The sequence below is a fragment of the Theobroma cacao genome, chromosome 9, assembly GCF_000208745.1.
Source record: "Theobroma cacao cultivar B97-61/B2 chromosome 9, Criollo_cocoa_genome_V2, whole genome shotgun sequence".
Taxonomy (NCBI): domain Eukaryota; kingdom Viridiplantae; phylum Streptophyta; class Magnoliopsida; order Malvales; family Malvaceae; genus Theobroma; species Theobroma cacao.
In genome coordinates this window covers 37,713,570-37,739,648 of record NC_030858.1, presented here as the reverse complement: position 1 = coordinate 37,739,648, position 26,079 = coordinate 37,713,570, and the positions used below count along the sequence as shown (strand labels likewise).

General features: G+C 34.0%; 2 protein-coding genes and 1 long non-coding RNA gene across 4 annotated transcripts; 2 read left to right on the top strand and 1 right to left on the bottom strand.

Moving 5' to 3' along the window:
- Nucleotides 8,687-9,911, top strand: LOC18590932. The gene is made up of 3 exons (XR_001929481.1): nucleotides 8,687-9,181; nucleotides 9,305-9,517; nucleotides 9,660-9,911. It is a non-coding gene; the product is annotated as an uncharacterized LOC18590932 (long non-coding RNA).
- LOC108663456 (pentatricopeptide repeat-containing protein At2g28050) lies at nucleotides 14,036-17,280 on the top strand. Of its 2 annotated transcripts, none has more exons than XM_018127516.1 (2): nucleotides 14,036-15,276; nucleotides 15,534-17,280. In XM_018127516.1, the coding sequence occupies exons 1-2, from the start codon at nucleotides 15,264-15,266 to the stop codon at nucleotides 16,310-16,312; spliced, it is 792 nt and encodes a 263-aa protein (XP_017983005.1). In that variant the 5' UTR covers nucleotides 14,036-15,263; the 3' UTR covers nucleotides 16,313-17,280. The 2 variants fall into 2 exon arrangements, with proteins under 2 accessions (XP_017983005.1, XP_017983006.1); XM_018127517.1 differs by having other exon boundaries at nucleotides 14,042-15,276; nucleotides 15,564-17,280.
- LOC18590931 (P-loop NTPase domain-containing protein LPA1 homolog 2) lies at nucleotides 17,266-22,470 on the bottom strand. The gene is made up of 8 exons (XM_007016762.2): nucleotides 22,070-22,470; nucleotides 21,803-21,957; nucleotides 20,520-20,806; nucleotides 19,941-20,022; nucleotides 19,374-19,799; nucleotides 18,542-19,279; nucleotides 18,222-18,332; nucleotides 17,266-17,913 (listed from the first exon to the last, which is right to left on the bottom strand). Exons 2-8 carry the CDS (start codon nucleotides 21,947-21,949, stop codon nucleotides 17,533-17,535), a joined length of 2,172 nt encoding a protein of 723 aa, XP_007016824.2. The 5' UTR covers nucleotides 21,950-21,957; nucleotides 22,070-22,470; the 3' UTR covers nucleotides 17,266-17,532.

Genomic DNA, 26,079 nt, shown 5'->3' with positions numbered 1-26,079 from the left:
ATATATATATATATATATATATATATATATATATAAAAGGTGTAAATTACCAACCCTAGCTAAGTTTGAGATGTACTCGTCCTGTTTTTATTTTGGGGTGAAAAATGCTTCAATAATTGATGCCCATAGGGTAGCATTGTCCTGCCAAGCATGGATAATTACTTCTTCCTCTATGTCAATATTTTGTTCTTCTTTAAGTATATGTTTGGTTTAATTTTTTATATTTATTTAAAAAAAGTAATGAGGAATTTATATAAAGAAAATCAACAAATTAGGATTCTGTATAAATGTTGTGTGAAGAAATATTAAGTATAAGTTGTTGATTTCAAAGGTAACGAAAATAATTACATGTCTTAAAAATCTTTATTTTTATAATGCATTTAATTAAGTTTTTATATTTTTATTTTAAATTAAATAAATTTTTATAATTAATGTTTGAGTCAAATAACTATTTATCATTTTATGCTGCATGCATGTAGAGATGGAAGGAGGGGGTTAGTAGGGGCTATCGTCTCCCCAATAGTTTTATTCTCTTTTTTAAAATTTTTTTTATAATTTTGTCTTTATATTTTTTAAAATTTTATAATTATATTCTTATAAATATTGAACTTTTAATATGACTGTTTTATAAATATTGTTTTTATCTCTCCAAACATAAAATTTTGACTTTGTCACTATCTGCATGGTGTTGATATGTTCAGATAAATGATAACATAACATGATTATATAATCACATCATGATATTTTTTTACTTTCATAAAAAAACAAATATTTAAATATGAAAAGAGTAAAATACAATATTTTAGCTTTTACTTTTATTGGTGTATGATTTCTTTGTTCATCGTGTATGCTTGAGTTATGGTCTTGAAAGCAAGAAAAACTGAAAAAACGTGTTTCAAATTACTCTTGGATTGTTGGGAATTCCATAAATTTGACAATTAAAAGGGGTTGATCCCCACAAAAATAATGACTTTAATCTGCCTTTAGGAGTCATAAGTCATAGCAAAAAGCGGGCTTTGTATATCCCTTTCATAAGATCAAAATGCCCCTTGGCCGCCATGCACAAGCTGCAAGTTGACGTACCTCTTGCTGACACAAAGGTCTGCCTCCTCCTTTTCACATTTTAAGGGATCTTAATTATCCACGTATATCCATTACCCGTCCGACACGTGGCCAACATATAAAAATTGTTTCTTTGATGTATAAATTTTGATTTTTATTTTTTAATATAAATATTAATTATAAAAAATAAATCTATAACTTAGAAAAATCATTTCATTTTACCTTTTAATAACAATCGTGTTTTATTAAATTTAGTCGTACATGAATATTCAATCATTTGATTCTATATTAAGTGAAGGTATTTTTTTCTGGAAAAATTGAGTTCGAATATTTATTTTTTGTGACTATTTTTAAATTGATTGCCAATAAAAATATTACCTAATAAGATCAAATGACCTAGCTTTCCCAATGTTGGGCACGTGACCATAGCCCAAGCATGGGTCCAGCCCATGCATTTAAAATGGCTTTCACGTGGCTTTGCTCCGGCTTTGTTTAAGAGTGACCTAAAGGATGCCACGTGGGCAACACTGAATGGCCAACATTTGTTGGTGCATAGATTTTTTTTTATTTATTTACTAAAATTTTACTTGGCAACTCTTACTAATGATGATGACCCACCAAGTCATGATGGCGATTCGTTTAAAATCAAATTTTGTAATAATTTTTTTTATGATTTTACGTAAAAAATATGTTCACTTATTTTGATTGAAAATATTTTATTATTGATGTGCCCATGTGATATTATAAGAGAACCTCATATATAAAGATATAGATTTTAAAAAGTCAAAAATTTGCAAGGTTTTTCTTTATTTATTTTTTTGTAGTCAACATATGCATTTAATGATTTTAATTTTTGCTTATGATGCAAGTTGATTGAATTGAATTAATTACATTGTGATCATCGTTGATTTGAATTGTGTAAGAAAATTTGTTATTTGAAATAAAAAATTAAAACGAAACGTCAATTTATATATGAAGAACATATTCTTATTTAAATTAGATAGATTAAATTGACCATTGACATCCCATTTTTGAGGTTTGATGATTTCCCAATCTCCCACCATTGTTTGATTCCACAATCCAAGAATGATATACATGCATTGTCTTCTGTCTTCGAACTGGTTTCCAGGTCGAATGCCTCCTTTTGGAAGCCTACGATGATCAAATAATATCCCAAGAAAATTTTTGAATGCTTACACTGTACAAGTTGCTATACAGAAAACAAAGAAGATCTCAACTTGTGTTGTTGGGAACATGGTAGGGACTTCTATTCCTCATGCATTTCAGGGTGTCAGAGCTTGAAACAGATGATTTGTCAGAAAACCAACAGCAGCAGGAGCGCATAAATGTTGACCAACTGATCCTCATCCTCACCCTGGATATGGGCTATCTGGCTGCCTGAACTGCAAGCAATTGGTCAGACTATGAGGCACCTACAGCCAATATCCACCCCCTCACCCTGGATATGGGCTATCTGGCTGCCTGAACTGCAGTCAAATGGTCAGACTATCAGGCTCCTATAGCTGGCTATAGGTGCCAATCCATTAAAAACTTTAGCAACTTTCACCCAACCTCCTGTCACGTATAGGATTCATAAATTATGGCACCTGGGATTAGGAGAATGAAAGGGATTAAACTAGTGTAGGCAAGAAGTTTGTCTATATTGTGTATGCTTTCTAATATAAAACTCATTCTTTTGATTCTTTACATAATTTGCTACTAAATAGTCACCGTCCTTTGTAGTTTCCAAGTAATATTATAAATAATTTGCGTCTTCATTTGCACCATAAAATCCAAAAGGAGGGGATTGATCAGGCAAGAATATATATATATATACACACACCAAGCATAGCATGTGGGATCGATTAAATGCTTGTTCATTGACCAATCCCAAATCGGTTCACCTTTTATTTTTTAGTGCATGGGCGATTTATTATATGATGATTTCCTAATTAAGTAATATATTCTTTAAATCTAATTATCTCTATAATATATATAGATATATATTACTTTTGGGAGAGGATATATTATGTATGTATAGGAATAGAGTAAGAATGAGAATTAATAGATTCAAAATAAAAAAATTGATCAAAATTAATTGAATTCGGTTAATTTGAATTGATTTTTTTTTATTTTGGTATGAATAGTTTAAAAGGGATAATTTATTTGATTATTTCAATTAATTTTTTTGGTATAAATTTTTTTTGACTAAATCGATTAAAAAATCAATAATTAATTTTTTTAAAACTATATCTAAAAAATACTTTAATTTAAATTGACATAATTCTGATTGAAATAAATCAATTTCTATTATTTTAATTTTTATTACAATCTGGTCAACTTTATTTATTATTTTAATGGAAAATTGAAGTATTATACCTTCTGGAGGAGTAGATAGCATCTACATAAATATTTGAGTCTCTTATTTGGCTTTGGCTTGGTGATGATGATGGGTACAAAAGATTGATGAATGGGACCAAGTACCACTCATTTGCTCTTTGACAAGACGATGACATCCACAATTGGTATAGCTTAGAATTTGGAAAAGTCAAAAAATCTATGCACCATCCTTTTCAAAGGTTTTAAATGCTACACTTTGCCTGACCTCGCATTCACACACACATATATATAGCATATATATATATATATTATACTATATTAGTAATATATATATATATATATATTATATATAGATTGCCCATCTCCTTTTCCACCAGCAAATTAAGAAACTTTAATGACAAAAATAGCTCATCTTTTCTTTAAATTAAAAAGAAAAAAGAAAAAGAAAGAAAACTTGGCCAAGTTTGTTCCAAGTTCAACCTCAATGGTGTATGAAAAAGCAAAGGGCCAAAGGGGGAGGGAATACGTGAAAGGGACCAAGACAGAGACTGTCGTCGTCGTCGGCACGCTGTCACCTTCCACCAGCCAGCAGCCCCCATTGTCACGTGGAGTGGTGGCCCCTTCCGTACGGTTTCCATGCCCCTTCCTCAGTTTTCACCATGGGAACCACCGTGCTTCCCACGTGACACTTCCTCCCCTCCCCCCACCTCCCACCAAACCCCGACCCAGCTTCTTCCTTCACATATATTTCTATGTCAGCCTCGGAACCACAGCTTTTGTTTTATAAGTCATTAAATCGTAAGGCTCACGTACGTGATTGCAAGTGTACTGCATGCAAACATGCACAGGAAAAACTTTTTTCTTTCAATTCATTGAGAATATTCAACACTTGGTTGAACCTTATTTGTAACTTCAACCAATTCTTTAAAAATATCTCGTACCAAAGTTTAGATATTGCCTTCTCTGAATTTAAGTAAAACAACAATATCGTCAACCATCAATTTCATTGAAAATATCTCATTTATTCTACAGTCTAAATCGTTTAGTGGACATCCGAAAATCAATTATTTCTGAATCAGATTCAATTATAAGAGTTTTTCGCACGAACCCAAAATGAAAAACTATTTCCTGGCCCTCACCCTGTTTGATTCCTTGTTTTAGTTGCCTCCAAATTCAGGCCAAAGTGTGGGAATAGTTATGGAAGTGGCTAAAATGTCAAAGGCGTGGCACGTTTTTTACTATCTAAAGGCCAATCATCGTCTTGTTTGTAACTTTAAAAATAGAAAGATTTCAATCAGCTCTTTAAAAAAATATCTCCATCTATTAATACCAAATTTCACAAGAGAATCAGTCAAGAAATTAGCTTCTCTAAAGACAAGTGAAAAGACAATATCATCAATAATTTTCCCGAAACTGTCATTTTCATTAAAATATCCGGTTTGTTTTATGATCTAAATCTTTTCCTACACACCTGAAAATCAACTATTTCCGAATTAGATTCAATGATAAGAGTTTCCGTACCAATCCAAAATGAAGAACTATCTCACCCCGAGTAATCTTTTTCTTCTCGTCCTCTCCTTCATCTTGTTTGATTTATTGCTTTAGTTGCCTCCACATGCAGGCCAATGCAGTGGGAATACGCATGTAAGTGGCCAAAATGTCAAAAGGTGTGGCACATTTTTGACTCTCTAAAGGCCAATCATCATCCTATGGCGAACCGCCTACCATCAATCCATCCATCCATCAATCCAATCACTAAATCAAACATTTTCAAAGAAAATTTGTCACTTCAATTCCTTACATATTAGCACTCTGATCTCATCTTTACCCTCAATGTATTTGTGGGAGAAGTGGCCCCTAAGCATTCTCAGTTGGAAAAATCGTTGGAATCCCATAATTGAATTTGCAAAATCTCTCGTCCTTTTCCTTTCCTTTCCTTTTCCAATTTTGCCTTTGTTTTCTTGTTTAATTGTGGCTATGCAAATGCATGGGATTCGCCTACATAAGTGCACATGTTTACATTGTCCAAAGGAAGCATTGCATTGGCCCCTTGTTATTTTGATGTTTCATTCTATCATGATTATGTTCGTTGTTACATGGAACGTGTGCAACATCTGATCCTCATGTTTCCATATATGAATTTGTCCTAATAAAGGGATCAAAAAATACAATAAAAAAAAAAGTTTCATCATTGTAGAAGAGTAAGAGTTTGTGCTAGCTGTCTTCGTCCTTGACACAGTCACTAAACTCCTAAATCTCCTTTGATGGTTTTGGCATTTCTATATGTGTTCCGTTGGAATGATTGCATGGGTATCTGATGATATCATGATCAGAATATTTGAAAGCTAAAAAAAAAAAAGAAGGCTTTGTAACTATTAAACCAGATATACCCTGATGAATCTCTTATCCGCAAAAATCCATTTAATATTAGTAAATATAAATCAACTTACATAAAATAAAAGATAAATATCTCTCGATGCAACGTTATTTTTAAACGATTTATCAACAAATTAAAACCTCAAACAATGTAATAATCTCACTGAAAATGAAGGAAAAATTGTTTAAAAAAACCGTCGAAAGAAATTAAGACATATGACTCTTTAAACTACTCATCATCAACAAACAAATTCCCATAGGTTTCTTAATTTTGCCCTATATATAAGTTCATAATTTTTAGATTAAAGAGAAATTAATGATGATTTAATTGCAATTCAATGAAGGAAGTTTACTTCTCCTTCCAGTTTTTTCTATATTGCCAGAGCTAATCTCAGTAGTGTAATAGGCTGCTAATGATTAAAAAAATCTTGCATGGTCCAATGGTGATGTGATAAATTTAATACTCCATAAATGAATTAAATTTCTTTAAAAATAAATAAATAAATAAAAAGAAAGCATCTGACAAATTTCAATCTAAATTTTCTCAATGATGATGATTGAAAAGAAAAAAGATCAGGTCGAGTGGCCAACAAAATGAAAAGAAAAATCTGCATCGGCCACATCAGATTGTACGGACCTGGGCCCTGGTTCAGGTGGAGGCTTGATGGAAGGAATCTATCAATTCAGTATTATTATTAATTTATTATATATTTTTTTCCATGGGAAAAAGATCACTCTGCAGAAAACTGGTGGCCAACGGTTTATTTGGTTCCATTTTCTCTTCTCATCAACGCTATATATAGACACTGTCAGAATGAAAGCAAATATTTGGTCCAATTTTTGCAAGAAAATTCGATAACACAAAGAAAATCAAGTAAATTACTCAGTAAATACAATGTTTAAGTATATTTTAATTTTAGCATGCAAAATAATGAAAAGATAATATGATATTTTTAAGTATATATATTTAAACAATGAAACCGTATTATCGTGTATATCGATACAAAGTAAATAGATAAAATTTTTAATTTTACATGTAACTTAACAATTTTTAAACAATAACCAATGAGTGTCTTAAAAAATTCATCTCAAGAAAATGACTTTGAATTAATTATTCGTTTTACAATTTTGCAATATGAAAGAATTGGAAGCCATTTTAATCTTGAAATTTTAAATAATTATTTTTATAATGACATTGTTTTCTTCTCTCTAAGATTCAAACTCAAAATCATTCGATGTTGTTCGAGAAAAAGTAAACCATTAGGTTACAAGTCATTTAATTGGCCTCAAATTTCCGAGTATTCCATCGAATTGTTGAAATGTTTGATCCCACATTTTTTAGGACATAGGAGCATGATTTTTCAATCCCAACATCAACACAAATTTCAGTCAAAAGATCATAATTTGGAACAAAAATTAAGGTAGTCAAGAAGAGCATGTTTGTTTCTCTCCCTCCTGTCATGTGGTGGATATAAAGCTTTAACTAGAAATTAAATCATGTACTTAGTATGGCAGCACATGTGTGTCAAGGGTGGCACCAAATTCAATCCCTCGACTATCTAATTTTCATTTTGGGTTGATTTTTGCCATAATCTCTAAGCAATCACCTAGAATTTTATTTAATATTAACTATAGGGTGTGTTTCCTAAGAATCAAATTAAACTCTAATTACTTGAAGCAACATTCTTCAGAGATAAAATCTCCAAAAGAGTACGACTACAATAAAGACACTAAAATTAAACTTATTTTTCAATATAAACCCAAAAGCTACGAGTATTTGATTCAATAATTAATATATATCTTAAATTGTCATAAGAAGTTTAAATTATGAATTTGAATCTCCCTTTACCAAACAATAACAAAAAAAATTAGAAAAAGGGTGTGACCTAATCAGTAGTACTCTTTATTGTAATCCTCTTTTTTTAAACCTTTCAAGTTAAATTGGGACAGTGCATGGTAAGAAGAGTAGAAGAAGATGGTGGTCTGATTGGACCAGCACTTAGCTAGAAAATAAAAACTAGCTAGGCTTTGTGGGAAGATGGCGATGTGTAACTGCAGCAACATGTGAGTGCTGTACTGTACAGCCAAGCATTAACCAATCAAAACCCACAGATGGTAAAATCTTCAATAAAATTCATTAAAACCCCAATTAAATTTTGTGTCATCTTTAATATATAAATATAAATATAAATATATATATTTATATATATGTAATTAACCTATCACTAACTCTCTGTCACTCTCCTTCCACTGTTACCACTTGGTATCCATGTGAAACCAAAACCCTCTCTTCCCCCACTTTGATACTTTTCTTCTGTTCTTCAGTTATAGATCTAATCACTGGCTATGTATGCTCTCCTTCTCAAGATCATTTCTCTCACTTTTCCTGCTTGTGTTTTTTTTACAAATGCATTTTGGGGTCTTGGTTCTGCTAATTCTAGCTCTATCATATCAGGTTAGGCTAAAATTTCATAGGCCAAATAGATGCACTTGTCGACTTGGGTAGTTTTGAAAAGATACTAGCAGCTGCTTAGCTTTTGATCAGTACATCTGCTAGTTTCCATAGGAACTGCTGTTTCTCCAATGGAAAAAAAAATGTGCTAACTCCCCTCCCCTGATTTACTTCATATTATAAAGAAGAAAAATAGGGTTTGTGGGTGTGTTTTTGTTTGTTTATAGAGATGGAGGTTCAACTTGTTAGATTCTTCTTGGGCAGCTCTCACGTAATCACTTTATGTTTTAACCACTGGTAACAGGCCACATCAGCTGGTCCTCGTGCACACCCCCTTTGATGCTAAGAATACGAAAATTTTTCTTAATATTAATTTATATAAATATATATATATATATATAGTATTAATAAAAGAACAACTTTAGGATATAAAGTCTTTCTTATTTATTTATTTTTATTTTGTTTTTCTTCTAAAAATTTTTCCCATGATCTTTGGCCCTTTGGGTCAAACTCAAATGTTTGCCTTTCTCTCCTCTCCTTTTATATACTAAATCCCATATTGAGTTCCAGCAAGGCTTTCTCTCTCTCTATGTTGTGCATGGATATTGGATAGATAGATTGACAGTCGTTGTTTGCGGGTGTAGCATCATCAAGATTCACATGCAAATGCACGGTGGTGGTGATGGATAATACAAACTCTCTTCTTTTTTTCTCCCCTTCCCCTTTCTTTTCCCTTCTCCTTTATGCCAAAGTTGTTTGGAAAGTGAGAATCTTGATGATGCTGCATCGGCAATAAACGACTATACAAAAGACCCTTTCTTTCTCTCAGTTTCAAAGTACAGTGTGCCACTTTGCACACTTCGAAATCATAACATCAACAACCAAAAAAAAAAAAAAAAGATGATTCTCTCTTGGCAAAGGTTTCTCCCCCCCTTTCTCTGTTGTTGTCAGGTGGGTATATAGTGTTTTTTTCTTCTTTTATATACTAAACTTCAATCTTTGATGGGGTAAATGGATTTAATGTTTTTTTTTTTAAGTTTTTTAATGTTATGTTCTCTTTTTTGCACTTTGCAGGGTAAGGTAGCCATAACAAATAGTGTCTACTAGGCTGTTTCAAAAGGACTTTGACTTGCAGATCTATGATTATTCTTCTGAGCCAGATATATACTGCTGCAGTGGAAATGGGTACTTTTTCATGGAGAAGGGACTTTGCCCAGGAACTTAAAAGAAAAAAAAAAAAGAAGATAGAGCCTTTGACATAAGCTGTTGAGAGGATATCTCAAAAAGGTGAAATCTTTATCGACCCATGTTATCTCCTGTTGTGTTATCTTTGCTTGATGCTGTTAAAAGAGATTAGATCCATTCTTGTAGTTTGCAGATCTTTGATTTTTGATCATATCATTAAAGATTTTTGCTTGCTGGATTGCAGATAGGCAAAGGAGCAATCTTCCCTGTAAGGTTGGTACTGGTTTTCTAATGAGCTTCCATGAAGGCCAGCTAGGTGTTGGGTTGGCTTCCAGGAGAGACTGCAAACTCTAAAAGAAAAGGTGAGAGAGAAATGAGGTGATTTCGATTTGTTTTGTTTTATGGGATTTGATGATATCAGCTAAATAGCTTACTGCAAGTTTTTTTGGTTCTTCCCACCACCTTTGTCTTCACTAGAAGAAAAGATTTCAAAACATATTTGATTAAGCAATTTTAAAAATTAAAAAAAAAAAAAGTTTGTGGACATTCTTCCAAGTGGATTTTGTCCTTAAGAATTACTAGATCGTTGAAAATTGGAACTGCCCTGAGGAACTTCAATGTGGAAAAGAGAGATCATGGTGGGAACATGTCACATTGGCATTGCCATAATATTGTTTGTGTTGTGGATAGCTTTTGCATTAATCACCCATCACCCCTTGTTGGTGGACCAACCACCAGAGACGCATCTTGCAACTTGGACCCTTCACCATGTTCTCTCTCTCTCTCTCTCTATAGACTGTGCAGTCCCACCTATTTCTCATAATACTAGCTAGTACCCCAGAAAGTTGTTCACAATATCAGTAAAATTTTGCTTCTTCAGCCAAGAAAGTGATAATTCAATCTACAAAAAGTTATGGATTTCTGTGTGCCTCCATCACTTTCCAAGCTTTTGGTACTCATATTCTGTGCCCTATACGTTAAGGGTATATGGCCCTAGTTTCTTCCTGCTTAGCCGTTCATTGCATTAAATTCTTATTAGCCAAACTGATTGGCCCACTGACTTATCAACTATTACAAAGATATCATGGAAAATCTTTTGAATAGTTTGTCTTTCTGCCAAGAGAAAAATTAAGGGTTAAGCCATATTTGTAACATGCATATAGGCCTTCTTTCTGTTGAATATATCTCTTGGTCAAGTTCTTACTGTAGCTCTGAGTCAGTTTCCTGTTTCGTTTCAGCAGAAAAATCTTTCTGGGCTCTGAGTCTAGAAAGCTTTATGTGTATGATTCTGTAACTAGTCAGCATTGGAACTTGAGCCTTTAGTTTGTTTTGCTTCTCCAATCAGTTCTTCAATCTTCAACTAGTTTCCATATCTCTTCATTAACTAGTTAATTAAGCCCCCTTTTTGATCTCTGCCCCTGAGTGCAATCATCATTCACATTATCCATTTCTAGTCTGCCTCTGAACATATCTGCCTCTCCAATTTTCATGTCAGTCCCTTATCTAAACTCCATATTCTCACTGCTAACATAGAACTACCATGTCAACAACTTTCTTCTTCAATATTTCATGTTCAGAAGTTACCAAGCTAGCTTGCAAATTATGACTTTCTGGTAAGGCTGGATCTCTTGAATTTGGCTGCTGTAATACTTGGGTAGTTGTGATGGCATGCTTTTACATACTCAATCAAATTCCAAACCTAATAAAACCAATCAGCTAGGAATATCAAATATAATTCTTCCTCAAAAGCAATGCAATATGCTATAGTCGTAGAGAAAAAGTTTTCGAGATTTTTGTTCTTCATACAAGAAAAATCACATCTTTAAAGAAACAAACTCACTTGCAGATGAATTAGTAAAAGCAAGAGTTTAAGGTACAAGAGATTCTTAACCTTAACTTCAGATTTGTAACTTTCCTTTTACAATTGTAATAAAAATCTCAGTACTTTTTCACAATGACAAACAAGTAGTACACATATATAATTCTTACCATGTGCTTTTCCATTTGGTAATAATTTCCTCCTTTACAAGTATTAATAAGCACAAAATAGATGACTGGGATTACGAAATTGGAGTCCCATCATCATTGATTGGTGGTACCCCATTTTTAAATTTTCTCTGATACTCCAATAGGAAGAAAGACAAGCATGCATCTATGGTACAATGAATGGCTCCAGTCTAGTACACCTATGCAGTAATGCATACGCGCATTTGGTCGTTTACATATGAATTTACTGTTTTTTTTTTCTTTCGTTATCAGTCAAGAAAACCAAATTTTATTAATATCAGAAAATCGATATGTATGCAATATCCTAATATGTTTGAGACACGCGTATAGTTAGAGAAACAAGAACATATTTGACTACCAAATACAAGGTATTTCGAAACGAAGCACACCAAATTTAGCTAAAGAATCCGCAAAAGAATGTACTATTATTTGCAATCTATACAATACCAAGTCAGATTTTCAAGGTCAGACTAAAGGATTAACTTCAGATGACTTGGTTTTCATATGTAGGAACCTCACCTAGTCGTTACTTCATTCCAAGTTCTCTCTTCTCACCTTGTAGTAATCTTGAGGATCTCCTTCTCTTTGGCTTTGCATAACTTATGTGTGTGTTTTTTGTGTACACCTACATTTGCTTAACCTAGAATCATAGTCTATTGTAAACCCAATAGGACCCTTTTGGGATGATGAAGAAGTTTGATAATGCTTCAATTGTTACTGGTTTGCCCCTAATCTCTAACATTGATTTACAACCCTTGTTTTAACTACAATTATATGATAATATTGCTTCGTATTAAGATCTTTTAGCCCTGTTAATTATGTATTATTTATGAATCGACACTCTATAATCTACGATTGAATTCAATTAAAATTTTTTTTATCGGTTATTTATTTTACTATATATATATCTATACCGGTTTCCCTCTGCTAATATTCATCTGAAAATCTAGCAGAGTAGTCTATCATCAAGCACCAGCTAGGTACGGTATTAGATATTAACTTCTCTTGGCTTGAAACTAAGATGAAAACACCACTGCAGGGTACGATTTAATGCAAATGCTTCGACAATCATGGAAAGAAAGACATCTAATTATAGAATGGACTCAAGGGTGTATAGTGCAATCAATATTGTTTTCACGATAATAATATCTATGGTCCTACTTCGTACAAAAATATTCTTGTGCCAGGATTCCCAAGTCATGTCATGTTGGGCTGTCAAGGACAAAAACTTATAGTCACATGGTAATGAAAATTTGAGAAACTCTCGATTTTGATGACTTTGATCAGTTTCTTCGCAGAAACTAGATATTTTGCTTATCAGTATTGAACCCTGACTATTGGTTGCAGAAACTAAGTATTCATTATCTTTTTGGTTGCTTTTATTGCTTTCAGAGCTTGGGAACTGGATTAAACAATAACTCAGCTATGATTCTTTCTTTTGCGTGGTTGTATGTGTGAGCTCCTGCGTTGGATATCTGCACACCACACACATCAGCAGGTACCACATGAACTCCATGTTGTACTCACTTTATTGTGTTACTGAAAACTTCATCAAAAGCTGGATGATCCATATGTGATCAATATGATAACTGATCTTAATCATGGGGAAAAAATACAAGGAAACTATATGAATTCTTGCTGATGTTTTCTTTTTTTCTTCTGTACGTAGATTACACACTATTTTCTGGTAATGAAAGTTTAATTGCCTGGTACATTTTGAATGCTATGACAAGAGAGTAATAGATGAATCAGGCTTTTTAGATGCTGGTGCTTGAAACAAATGATAAGGTGACAAATTTCCAACCCATCTAATTGGCTTGGAAAAGAGGCTGCTACATGCAATCAGCCAACAAAAGGAACACATGGGCAATGCACATATAGGCTAAAAATATTTACATGGATTGATATATCCTTTTTGTCTTGTATGCATGGTTTCAGTTCAAGTCCAAGAAGCTGAAGCAAATCATTAAGCTTTTCAATACAAGGCACTGTAACTTAATGCTTCTGCATGTATCTCTAATCATTCTGCCTTACACCTTCCATGTGATTAACAAATGAAGATTTGGAAATGGATGAGGAAATTAAGTCTTACAAGTAAACCTGTAATACCATTCTTCCATCATCAAAGATTAAGACTTAAAATATCTCCAAAAAGCTTCGTTTAATTAATGTGTGTTTTCTGATATATAAATCAAAGCTGTTCCTTTCTCTGCACATCTATTTTCATGAAGCGGGGCTTAGTTTGGGAGTGGGGTTTCTGTAGATGTTTCTGAGGAACATAGCTAGCCACGCATCTGTACCTCTTTTCCTTTGACATCGATCTGAATCCAATCAAATATAGTCCTTGCACGAGAAAAGCTATCCCAAGAGTGAAGAAACCTGCTATAAGACTATTGTATGTCAGAATTGTTGAATCAAAATCATTCATGTGTGATCTATGAACATGAAAATATCAGATTAGACAACAAGAACACGCCTGATAATCTTGAAAAATTTTTGTCAAAATGAAAAACGTGATCCGCCATGATTAAGGATTCCTTTTTCAATGTTGTCACATAGCAGTACACAAAATTTTCATTTTCCTTTTCAAAAGAGCATTGGCTGAGTGGACCCAAAAGGCCAACAATGGTCCCCCATTGTTGCGTGTTCGTGGTCCATCTGATAGAAGCAGTGGGTTTTCACGTGGCAAGCATGCAAGTGAAAGGACCAGCATGGGTTGCCAGGCATGAGATCTTTCATGTTTGGCCATAATGAATTGAAGATTGCGGTGCAGTTAATGGTGATTTCTGCAGCACCTCAGTCTATATTAGCTGGGGCGTGGGCTGAAGAGGTTGCTTTTACAATGAATGATTGAAGTTCTGGTTTTTAGTGCAAAGGTGTGACCAAGCTGAAGATTCAGAATCAGGGAGAAATGTGGTCACAATCACAGCCATTGATGGAGGCTCTTTTTTCTGTATTTAACACCACTCATTTGGCAAAATCATGATATCATGTGATGCTTTCAGATGACACCAGGGTTAGCATAGGGTATTAGGTTCCTTTTCCTTGCCTGGAAAATGCATGTTCTTTTATTGATAAAAGAGAGACAACAGATTAATGAGTGTTCATCCATACCCATCTTCTTAGTCCCTACTTATTTCCTCTTTCATTGGTTTATACACAGAAAAGAAAATTACAAAATCAGATTCGAAAATGTTCATGAAACCATTTTCGGGCCAGAGCTGAACTCAAACCCAAAAACAGAACAATCAGCAAACAAGGCCCCTTTTTCCAAATCAGCAACAAACAAAAGGCAAAGCAGGCCCATGATCTAAGCACCAGCAACCCAAACCAAAGGACGCCCGGCAAGCCAGGACGACACCTCGACTCAATTTCAGTGCTTCTCTTTTACGTTTTTACTATACACTATGGGGGCACTGATTTTGATTCTGTTTTGAGGGGGGAGGCTCAAAGTTTGCGGTCTTGTTCCGAGCTCCATTACTCCAAATGACTCTCCAAAACTTTCTCAAGACCCTGAAAACTGTTAAAAAATCTTACCCATCAGGCCTTTCGTCAAAACCTTATCAACCCTTACCGGACTTTATCTCCCAATTTCTAACGACTTCCAAGCCCCTCGATGCCTCTACTATTTCCGATCTCAATCCCACCACTTTCCATGATATACTCACAAACCCAGATCTCAAAGCCTCCAAATGCTTCCGTTTCTTCAACCTTGTCATCAAAAACCAATCTTTGGTTTCCTTCAAGCCTGATCTTCAAGCTCACTTGACCCTTACTTGTAGGCTTCTTAAAGCCAGATTGTTTTCGGATGCTGAAGCTATGCTAAAATCTGTCTCGGTTGATGAAAGTCTCAGGTACCCTTTTCTTGTTATAGCTTCTGCTGTTGAGAACTGCTGTTTTGAGTCCAAAGTTATAACAAAGTTTTATAATTTAATGCTTAAAGTTTACTCTGATAATGGAAAATTTGGTGAGGTATTAAAGACTTTTGATTATATGAAGAATAATGGGATTAAGATTGATGAGAGAACTTGTACTGTTCATTTGATTGCTCTTAAGGGAGCTGATGAATTGGGGTTGGCTTTACATTTCTTTTATTTAATGGTGGAAACAGGTATTGAAATTTCTGTTTATTCATTGACAGCTGTGGTTGATGGGTTGTGTAGAAACGGGGATGTGAAGAAAGGTAGAGAGATAGTGGAGGAGATGGCAGATAGAGGGATTAAAGCCAATGTAATAACTTATAATATTATGATAGATGCTTGTGCAAAGAGATGGGATTTTGAGGAGTTGGATTTGGTGTTAGGTTTGATGGAAAAAGCAGGAGTGGAATTCAATGTCGAGACCTTTAAATTTTTGATTGATGGGTATACAAGCTATGGGAAAATCAATGAAGCTGGAAGGTTGATTGGAGAGATGCATGACAAAGGTTTGAAAGTTGATACTTATTTGTATAATTTGATGATAAATGGTTATTGCAAGTTAGGATCAATAGAGAATGTGTTATTGTTGTTTGATAGAATGAGCAATAGAGGTGTAAAGCCAAATGCTGATACATATTGGCCGTTAATAAATGGGTATTCGAAGGTTGGAGAAATGGAAATGGCAATGAAGTATGTAAATGAGATGCAAAAGAAGGGATTTGAGTTGGACAAGGTTATGTATGATATGTTGATTGATAGATTTTGCCAGAATGGGATGGTTGATGAAGCTTTTGAGTTGCGAATTGAGATGGAGAGGAAAGGATTTCATTCTGATATGTACCTATGCAATCAGATGGGGAAATTATTGTGTGAAATTTATCAGACTGAGAAAGCAAAGATGCTGCTTAACATAATGATTAAGAGGGGTGTATGCCCTAAAGCAGTAAGCTTCACATCTGCAATCAGCTAAAAATGCAAGGAAAGAAATTTAGTGGAGTGGCAATAGAAAGGGCTTAAAAACCGTTGTAGGTGTTGTGTGAGAGATGACTTCCAGGAAGCTAGGGGCTCTGAAGCCAGATAACGTAAAAAGAAATTAAGATTTCATATGATTGTTTTTGCCAACACCAACACGGATGTCTCTTGAACAACAAACAGGAGCTGCTGCTGACAAGTGCTGACAATTTTTCAAGTTTCGAATGGAGCAAATCTTGCAGAATGCTATGGTGACAAAATTTGGAACCACGGATGGATTCGAACAGCAAACACCACATCATAGTCTTTGCACTTGGGCTGCATAACCAGGAAAAAGCTTTACTGATGTAAATAAAGCCTATTTCGAAACATCTAATCATGATTCAGAGCATATAGTATTGATGCAGAAAAGAGTTGTGATTTAAGTAGGGTTTAAGCAAAATTTGATTCACAGGGAGGGCCTCCGTCCCTAAATGAAGGTGTTTGGTTTGAGCCGAAAAGAAAACTTAGTGGCATTATTATAGTAATATAGTATGCCAAGGAGGGGCAATGCTACCTTCTATTTTGATATTACTCCTTTTACTGTCAATCTCCCCTGTATTAGGCTTTATCCATCAAACTAAATTTGATTCAATGTGGTTGTAGCTCTATTATGCATTAATCTCTTGCTCGATTTGTATCACAAGTCAGATCACAATCCGAAAATGAAGTGGCAGTGACACATGGAGATAGAGACCAATTAACTTGTCTCTAAAGCTTCTTGTTGGCTATGGAATTCCAAAGAATACCATATTTTGCTAGAATGCACGTGTGTTCAGTTTGTGAATCCATAGTTTGTTGGTGCTCTCCCTGTTTCATGCTTTGTTTAAGAATGGATTATCTCTTGCTTGATTTGTATTAAGAATGGCATATTGGCCACATTAAAGGCACTGCACTAATGAAGACAAGAGATCAGTTAAACTTTGATTCTCAATTCAATTGCGTATGTACGAATTGAGTTCATCCATGGCATTTATCAAAAACAAAAAAATTTAACATTAAAGCATCATTGCCAGTCATGCAACCATAACCAAGCATCACTGTACATGAGAGCAGAAAATGGGCAGAGGGGTTAGCAACTCGGGGGGGGGGGGGGGGTAAATTACCTAATTATACGGGAGCCACAAATGGGACATAAAACAAAACATCAAAACGCTAATAAGAACAAAACTGTTTTGGCTACCGCTGTGGGGCTCCTGAAAGTATGGGATCACTGATTATAGAGCCATGCTTCCCTATGGCTGGAATACTGAGGGAGCGTTTTCTCATTTTAACATTGCCGAAAGGTGCCAATCCCCTCTTGTTTCTCTCCATAAGCAGAGACGAATAAGAGCATAATGGTTCGGACAACTGCTCACTTCTACTTCTGAGGAAGAGGTCCAAATTCTTGTTATATTTATCCGCTCTTGTGTGGGTTGCTTGATCCCCAGACATCGTCACCACCTTGTCACAACGGTCTTCATCATCATCTGACCAGTAGCCATTCTCCTGCACATCCTGCATTGCCAGATCATCATACTCTTCATCTGACTTTGTTGAGCCTTCATCAACAGAGCCCACCTGTAGAACAGAAAAGAATGGAAATTAGAGTCAAATCTACACGGAATCTGAAAGCAAAAATATAAGACCTTGTTTCATTTGCAACTCTAAGATGAAGACTTTAGATTAGGATAAAAATCTATGCGTCTCAGAAAGCAGAACCTAATGCCATTTCAATCATCCAACATTCGAACAAAATATCCCTGGTCTTCACATAACACATATAAAGAACCCATAACAACTCCTTTTGGAACAAATTGCAAGGCAGGTTGCCATGCTTATATATATATATATATTCATCTCTTCTAGAATCTAACCCAATTTCTTACCTCTTCATGGACTTGTTTGTCACCATCATCACTAAAATCCTCATCACTGTCTGCTTCAGGTGGATCGTCAACTTCTTCATCACTGCCATACACTGAATTTTCCTCCTTTAGCTGTCAGAAAGAGACAGAATCAATAATCCAAGCCCAAAATAAGGATATCATAACAAAATAAATTAAGAAAAAAAAATTCACACTATTAGTATTAAAGGTGACTTCCATTTGCTTATTATTTCATCTAATTTGCTGCATACACATGAAAAATTAACCAAAAGCTTTGATAAGAGTATTAAAAGAAAAAACCAATGATAAGCGGTCAATACCTCCTTTGCAGGACCATCAGACATCCTTGGCGAGCTGCAGCAAGAAGATTGGTATCTACTGCCATTATCAGTCCCATCACATCTTGACTCATCTACACTTCCAGCACGACTTGTGCCACCATCACTAGGCCAGGCACTAATTCCAAAGTGACCAAATTGAAGATTAACAGGTTCAGCCTTGCCAATTATTAAAGGTCCATACAAGGGAATGCCTATTCCACCCTCTGCCCCATGGCCAGATATGGACCTTCCATTACCATCAACTGATTCAACTGGCCAAGCTTTTGCCACAGATCCATCAGTGTTAAGAAGAGCCATCAGTTGCCTCGAAGAACCATTCCTCTGGATCAGCTGAAACATTCCCTTGGAGCTCAGCGAATTGGCAGCACACTGATTCCGGTATTCCTCATCAACCACAGCAACTGTATTTGTTATAGAATCATAAAGTGGCTCCCCAGCTTCACGCCTCCGGAGGCAACTGAAAACTGTTGCATGTATGGCCGCCACACTTTTGTCAACATTTGTGTTGTTTATTTTGGGGACCAAATGCTTGTCAGCTCTTTTGCATAGATAATCCTGTATCGTCCTGATATTCCTTATATATTTCACATATTTATTTTTTGCAGGGTCCAATGTCATGTACTTTGCACGAACTGCAAATCGTTCCAAGTGTTTGTCTTCATTTGTAATGTATATCATGAAAGGAATAATCGAAGGATGTTTCTTCATAAGCCCCATCTGCACACAAAGATCAAAAATCAATACAAGAACAAGAGAAGTTGGGGGAAATGAATACATCTGATTGCAAGGAACAAACCAAAAGTCTACTCACAACAAAATTAAGGCTTAAGTGAACACCCTCGACAACTACAGACTCTTTCCTTTCTTCCCATGCAGTAATCAGTCTGTCTAGACTGTCAATGACCATCTCACTTTGTGCCTTGAATCCTTCAACAGCCATCTGTTTGAGACTGATCAATTCAGTACTAGTAGAACCATTCTCCATTGGTTGAGCATTGGACTTGCCAGCCGAAGAACCATCCGCTTGCTCACCTTTAGGAAGTGATTGAGTGGTGCCTGCCAATTTTTTTGCTTTCTTCTTAGCCTTCGCTTCTGCAACTGCCACAGGATCCAAACACTCCCCAGCATGGTAGGTCGAAGCCCAGAGTAAAGGATTTTGCTTCTCATTTACAAAACTCCTCATCATGTGGCGAATCGAGTCAGTTGAAATCACAGTTGTAACTCCCAACCTGCTACCCTGCATGACATGATCAAAAGCACTATTGGAATGCAGTTACAAAATTAGTTGACATCACCTATCCACGCCATGACTAAAATAAGATATAAAGGTGAGTAGAACTACACTCAAATAAAACATTAATATGCAAAGCAAACATACCAGCAAAGCAGACAGAGTTGATTTGCCACAACCGCTAGTGCCACACAACAGCACAGTTACAGATTCCTTCCTCTCTCGGATTCTGCAGTGAAGACCAAATACAGTTACAAGGGGAGACAAGAAGGTGCTTGCATCTGATTTGTGGGACCCCAATCAAAAGATCCAAGCATAGGACATTTAATACCTACTATCATGACCCCCATATCACATATGCGCATTTGCACAGGCATTAATAATGTAAATTTGTTACATTAAAAACTTATGATATGTTTGTGATAATGAACGGTCTTCTTGTTGGCCAAGCCACCAAAAAGGAAAAAGAAATGCAGGCACCCAATTGAACAAGCCTCTGGAGACAATGTTGCTTGAATAGTCTACCTCTTAATTTATACTATGAAAAATTTGTCATGTCAAACAAGTCAGAATAAATGAAGAAGCATAAACTATCAGTGTCCAAGCTACTCACAATCACCTCTAGAAATTACAAAAAGAATACGAACATGCAACAATTAATTATATGCAATGTCTTCTATTTTTTTTTTTTTTTTTCTGAGGTAGTTATAAGATCTCACACAATACCTGCAAGCCAAAATCAAGTCAGCCCTCTGGTTTGGACCCACATACTTATATTCAGCCAGAGCATCACAGACAACATCTAAGAAAGTTTCTCTTTTAACAACAACAGATGTGCGTCTTTTGTACAACTCAAATGGTATACTCTTATTTCTATCACCATTGGCAGGACAAACATCTTCCTTCTCAGAGTTTCCTCTCAAACCATCAGAATTCAATGTCTCACTTCCTTCTTGAAGTAGAGAGTTGTAAGAAGACTCACTTCTTGTCAATGCAAAAACCCTTTGGCTAATCTGAAAAGAAGTATAAAGAGGGCATTTAGCAAAAGGATCCACTTGCCATAACAATTAAAAGAGAGAGAGAGAGAGAGAGAAAACCAATCATGTAGAATTAGAAAATTAAAATGAAATGATATATCACAACCAACACCATAAAATTATTGCCAAATTAACTAACATAAAGTCAAAAGTGATCATGTGACAGAGAATCTGGTGCAGTACACAAGAATTTTATATAGGCAACTGATTGAGGAAAAGACCTAGTCTCAAACTAGATATTCTTACTTAGACAAGTACATTAATTTAAGTCTCAAACTGTCCCTAAACATGACAATGATGATCTCTATCTCCCAACAAGAAGCAGAAGGTAAATCACCAACTAAAACTTAAACAGATAATGTGCACATGATTAGGCAATAAAATCACCAGATGATGATGAGATCACATGGTAAAGAGAGAACTGCAACGTGGAAGCGTCAAGAAAAAAGGAAAACAGATCAAAATTGATTTCATCTTCATGAACTTCGATCTATGCCAAAGTTCTTAAAATTGCAGAAACAAAAAGGGACCTAAAACCTCCACAATCCAGCATCTTGTTTTAAAGGTACAATGAGAATAAATATTCAGTCAAAATTCAATGACAGCGACATAATGCAGAATTTTTGAAAAACTGAAACAGAAAAAAAATGCTACAACCAAATTGTTAAGATTCGTACTGCTTTGACTCAGCAGCAAAGACGAAAATCATGTAAAATTGAAATCTATGAATTGCATAGAACACGTTACAAGCAATCCAGATCTATCACCTCATCATCCACATTTTTAATTTTTATTTCGTACTTACAATTTCTCGATCAAACAAGAAAGCAACAATTGATCAAACGTAATCGAGATTAAATCGTAAATCGATAATTAAGCAAAATCAACCAAATTGTTCTAGGCAAAGAAAAAAGGAAATCATCTAAATTCAGAAAACAGGAAGGTTAACGGAACAAAAAAAGAGAGGAAAACCTTGAAGGCATGACGAGCTTTGCAGCCCATGAGTTGAAGAGTGCTCTGAAGAACGGGTCGCGTGTATCGAAACGACGACGTCTCCTTCTCTCTCTTCTCACCTTCGTCCACCACAACTATATACAACACCTTCGCTAACTCTGCCATCGCTCTCTCTGTGCGCACCAAAAAAAAAAAAACAAAAAACAAAAAATCCAAATCAAAACGTCAGCTTTGTTATACAAGGCAATGTAGGAGGAACAATGAAGAGTAACTAGGAAATCGTACCTGAATATTTACAACGAAATCAACAAAATAAAGAAGAAGAAAAAGGTGACCGAACGGGAAAAAAAAAAGCAGAGATTGTTAGGGTTTGGATTTCCTATACACCATGAAACGAGAGAAACGCCATTTAGAAGAAGAAGAAGAAGAAGAGAAGGAAAGCAGACGGAAAGGATCGCTAGCCATGTCTTGGTCGTGTCACCACTATTCCACGCATCACGCGAGCAGAGCTTCCACGAGTCCTTTCTTTTCCTTTCCTTCCTCTCTCTCTCTCTCTCTCTCTTATGCAAAAACCGGCCTCGGGGAAGAATGCGGGGAGAGGGGATTCGGAATGACAGATATCGCCTCGGGTTGGGGCAAGGAATTACGGAGATACGCGACTTTTGTTTGGAGGAAGCAACCTGGCAGAGAGGGGTATTTATAGATGAAAGAAGATGAAAGGGAATTAGCAGAGTGCGGGCCCTCTTAGGAGAGCACGAGCATCGAGGAATGGCAAGAGAAGTAATTTTGTAAGGAGAGTGAGGGTGAAACGATGAACAACTTATTTTGTCCTTGTTGTGTAATTAAGGAAAAGGAAGAGGAGGACATAGAAAAGGACTTCTCACGCAAATACATTGTTTTTGTTTTTGTATTATTTATTAATTTTAAAATTTTTATCGATTTTTCACGAGTACGACGTCGAAAACGATGTTTTTAGACCGTCGTAGCTCATAAATATAAAGAGTAAACTTCATTTCCATTTTAAATTTTTTTCACATGATAATTTATGGTTTTATATTTTCATTTAATGTCATATAAATATTTTTTACAAAAAAAATTTATAAATAATTTCTGTTCTCCTGAAAAAGTTAAATTGTTAATTTTTCTTTATATATTAAAAACATTTTAATTAAAAGTAATATGTTTATTCTACTTAAGAGTGTTTTTTACAATTTTATTAATAAAATTAAAAGTATATTTTTTTTTATAAAAGTAATACAAAGTGTTAATTAACAAAAAAATTCACATGATACTAATTGATATAAAAAACCTTATCGAAAAAAAATAAAAACCACAAAAAATGTAAATAAAATTTACCTTAAATTCAAAAACCTAATAACTTAATCTTTAATTAACAATAATTAATTTTATTAATTACATAATTGACTTTTAACTTGGACTTTAATGTCTCATAATTAATTTAGCTGTCCCTTTCATTATTTGGATATCTTTTTAATCCATTGTCTTTTGGAAGTGTGAGATTCTTGTTACATATTATAAAATAAAAATATTCTTCTTTCCTTTTCAAATTATTATATTCAAAACTTAACCGTGTTTTCTTGCATTATAATTATTATAGAAAAATTAAAATAAAAAATCTCGATCTAGAACAACTTTAAAAGAAATCGATAATTAAGCATTGCTAAACAACTATAGACCAATGGAATTTGAATTTGATTCAAAGTTCGGAAAATAAATAAATACATTTTTTTATAAAAAATTATAATATTGCTCTATATTAATATATTCGACCATCGATAATACATCCCAAACGAGGCAAAGGATAATATAGTTTTATGATTGCTGCATACCCCATTTTAATTTCTTTGTAATGATATGGTCCAATACCTTATATTTTAAGAATTCACTAACTTTTTAAATAATTAACAAATTTTAGATGATTCTTCCTTCACTAACATATAAATATTTTTATCCTCAAAAAGAAAAAATATACAAATATTCTTTTTATGTTCTCGGAAAGAAGTGTGAACCCAAAACCTTTTATATAATAAAAAATCTTAAATAATAAATAAATATTTGAATTATATTCGTTTATGTAATTAAATTTTTTATTTTTATTATATTAAACTAATTTTTTATTTGAATTATATTTATATAAAGTTTTAATTTTAATAAAATTTTAATTATTATTTAAAATATAATTTTTTTTATTTATATGATATACTAGATGACAGTTCATGTGATCACGCATAAGTAAATATTTGAGAAAATCGACTTTTGACCTTTTCCCTCCACCGACCCGATCCACGATGGACAACCTTCGACCGAAACAAAAGTGCTGATAACATCCGACAGCGGGTGACAAAACTCTAGAGCACCCTGTTTAATATCAGACACGTGTTGCAAGTTTTCTGTTGACAGATGCTTTGCGTGCAAAGCCACTTAATGTGAAGTTTTTAAATTAATAAGTGAAGTTAGATGATTAATTGGTATTCAAGGTATGTTTATGGAAATTAATTAATAATTATTTAATTTCGTTTGTGAAATATAAAATAATTTTATTTTGATGTCTAAGATGATAATAATTAATGAAAGTGAATTATCATTTTATGTATATAAATGATAAAAATTTTAAATTTCATAATTAAACGTTTTGAGATTTTTTTATTTAATAAAAATGTACAATCTTTAAATTACATAAAATTTAGTTCATAAAACTCTTTATTGCGAATATACACAATAAGTGACACAACCCCTCAAACTCGAATCGTTAAATTGTATTTTCGAAAACTATGATCATGAAAAGAAATATATAAATTTTATTGATCTTACAAAATTTTTTAACCATTTTATCATATTTTATTTCAATTACATAAAAAATCAAGAGTTGAGACTTTAAGACTGGTAGAGAAAATTAGGTAACACTATAAATGTTGTACAAAACATTTAATTTCAGCCACTGTTTTATGGGTTTGGGTCCCATCCTTTATTCAAAAATATTAATGGAATAGTAATACGTTATAATATGATATGGGCCCATGAAATAAATCATGTATGGTATTATGATCATGTTGTTGATGTTCCACTTTCACCAACGTTTAATACACAAATATAGGAACAGAAATCCTCTTTTATAATTTTATGTCATATTTTTTTTAATATTTTTACATTAAAATTTAGGATTTTGAAATTAATTTTTTTTTTATTATTAATATAAAACTATTGAAAAAAGCACCAAGCAACAAGACATCAAATAAGTGCAGAAGATTTATGTTCTAAATGCAATAGGAGTTTTTTTAAAATAAATAAATAAATAAATAAAGTAAAAAAAAATTAAAACTCTATCTTCACTTTCCATGGTTTCAATTTTTTTCGCATGACATCTTGTTATTTTTTCTCAATTATCATCTTTTGAGTATGATCTTTCTCAATTAGTATTTTCGGATATAATTTTACTCAATGAAATTATAAAAAATACCTTTAATTCTAAACAAATTGATTAACTTTTAAATTAATGGTATTTTAATCATTTTACTCTATTAACGGTATAACCCTATGTGAGAACATAAATTATTCACAAAGTGCTAATGATAAAAGAAAACCCATATGATACTAATTGAGAAAAAAACCGCAAAATCGAACCAATTTTAATAATATTTTCCTTTAACTAAGTTTAATTTTTTTCCCTCCTTTTGTGCTTGTTTCCTATTTGATTTTTATACAATTTGAGTGATAACCCTCCCCCAATGACCCACTTGGCTTTAATCGAATAATCTTTTATAATTAGTCTAAATAGGATGTTCACACCCTTTGAAAACGACCCGGCACCTTGTTTCAGTGCTTTGGTGGCTCCATGGCTTTCCCAATCTTCGAGTTGTCTATCTTTCTTTTTGCCTCTCTCTCTCTCCTCTTTTCTTTCTTTAATGGAACTTTGGGGAGAGAGGACTTTGAAAGAGTCAAAAAGGGTTTGAAGCTCTTTGGCCTTTACGTTAACGACTTTAACTAATCCCATCTTAAAGAATTACTTCGCAAACCGCCCATGCACAGGACCAAGCCTATATTAAAGTCTACTCGAAAGAGTTGCACAGGGAAAGGCTAATTGACTCTGTCTCTGCTCCCCCGTAAGTCATGGAACTTTCCCACGTTCGGTTTGCCGATTTGTAGCTCTATGAGATCGATAATTGGTATTTGGCAATCGAATTCAACCTGAGTCGTTATTTATTAAGTTTGGAATATTAAATTTATCATACGAATTGATTCATTGATTCAAGGCCTAACATACAAAAGAGTTTATG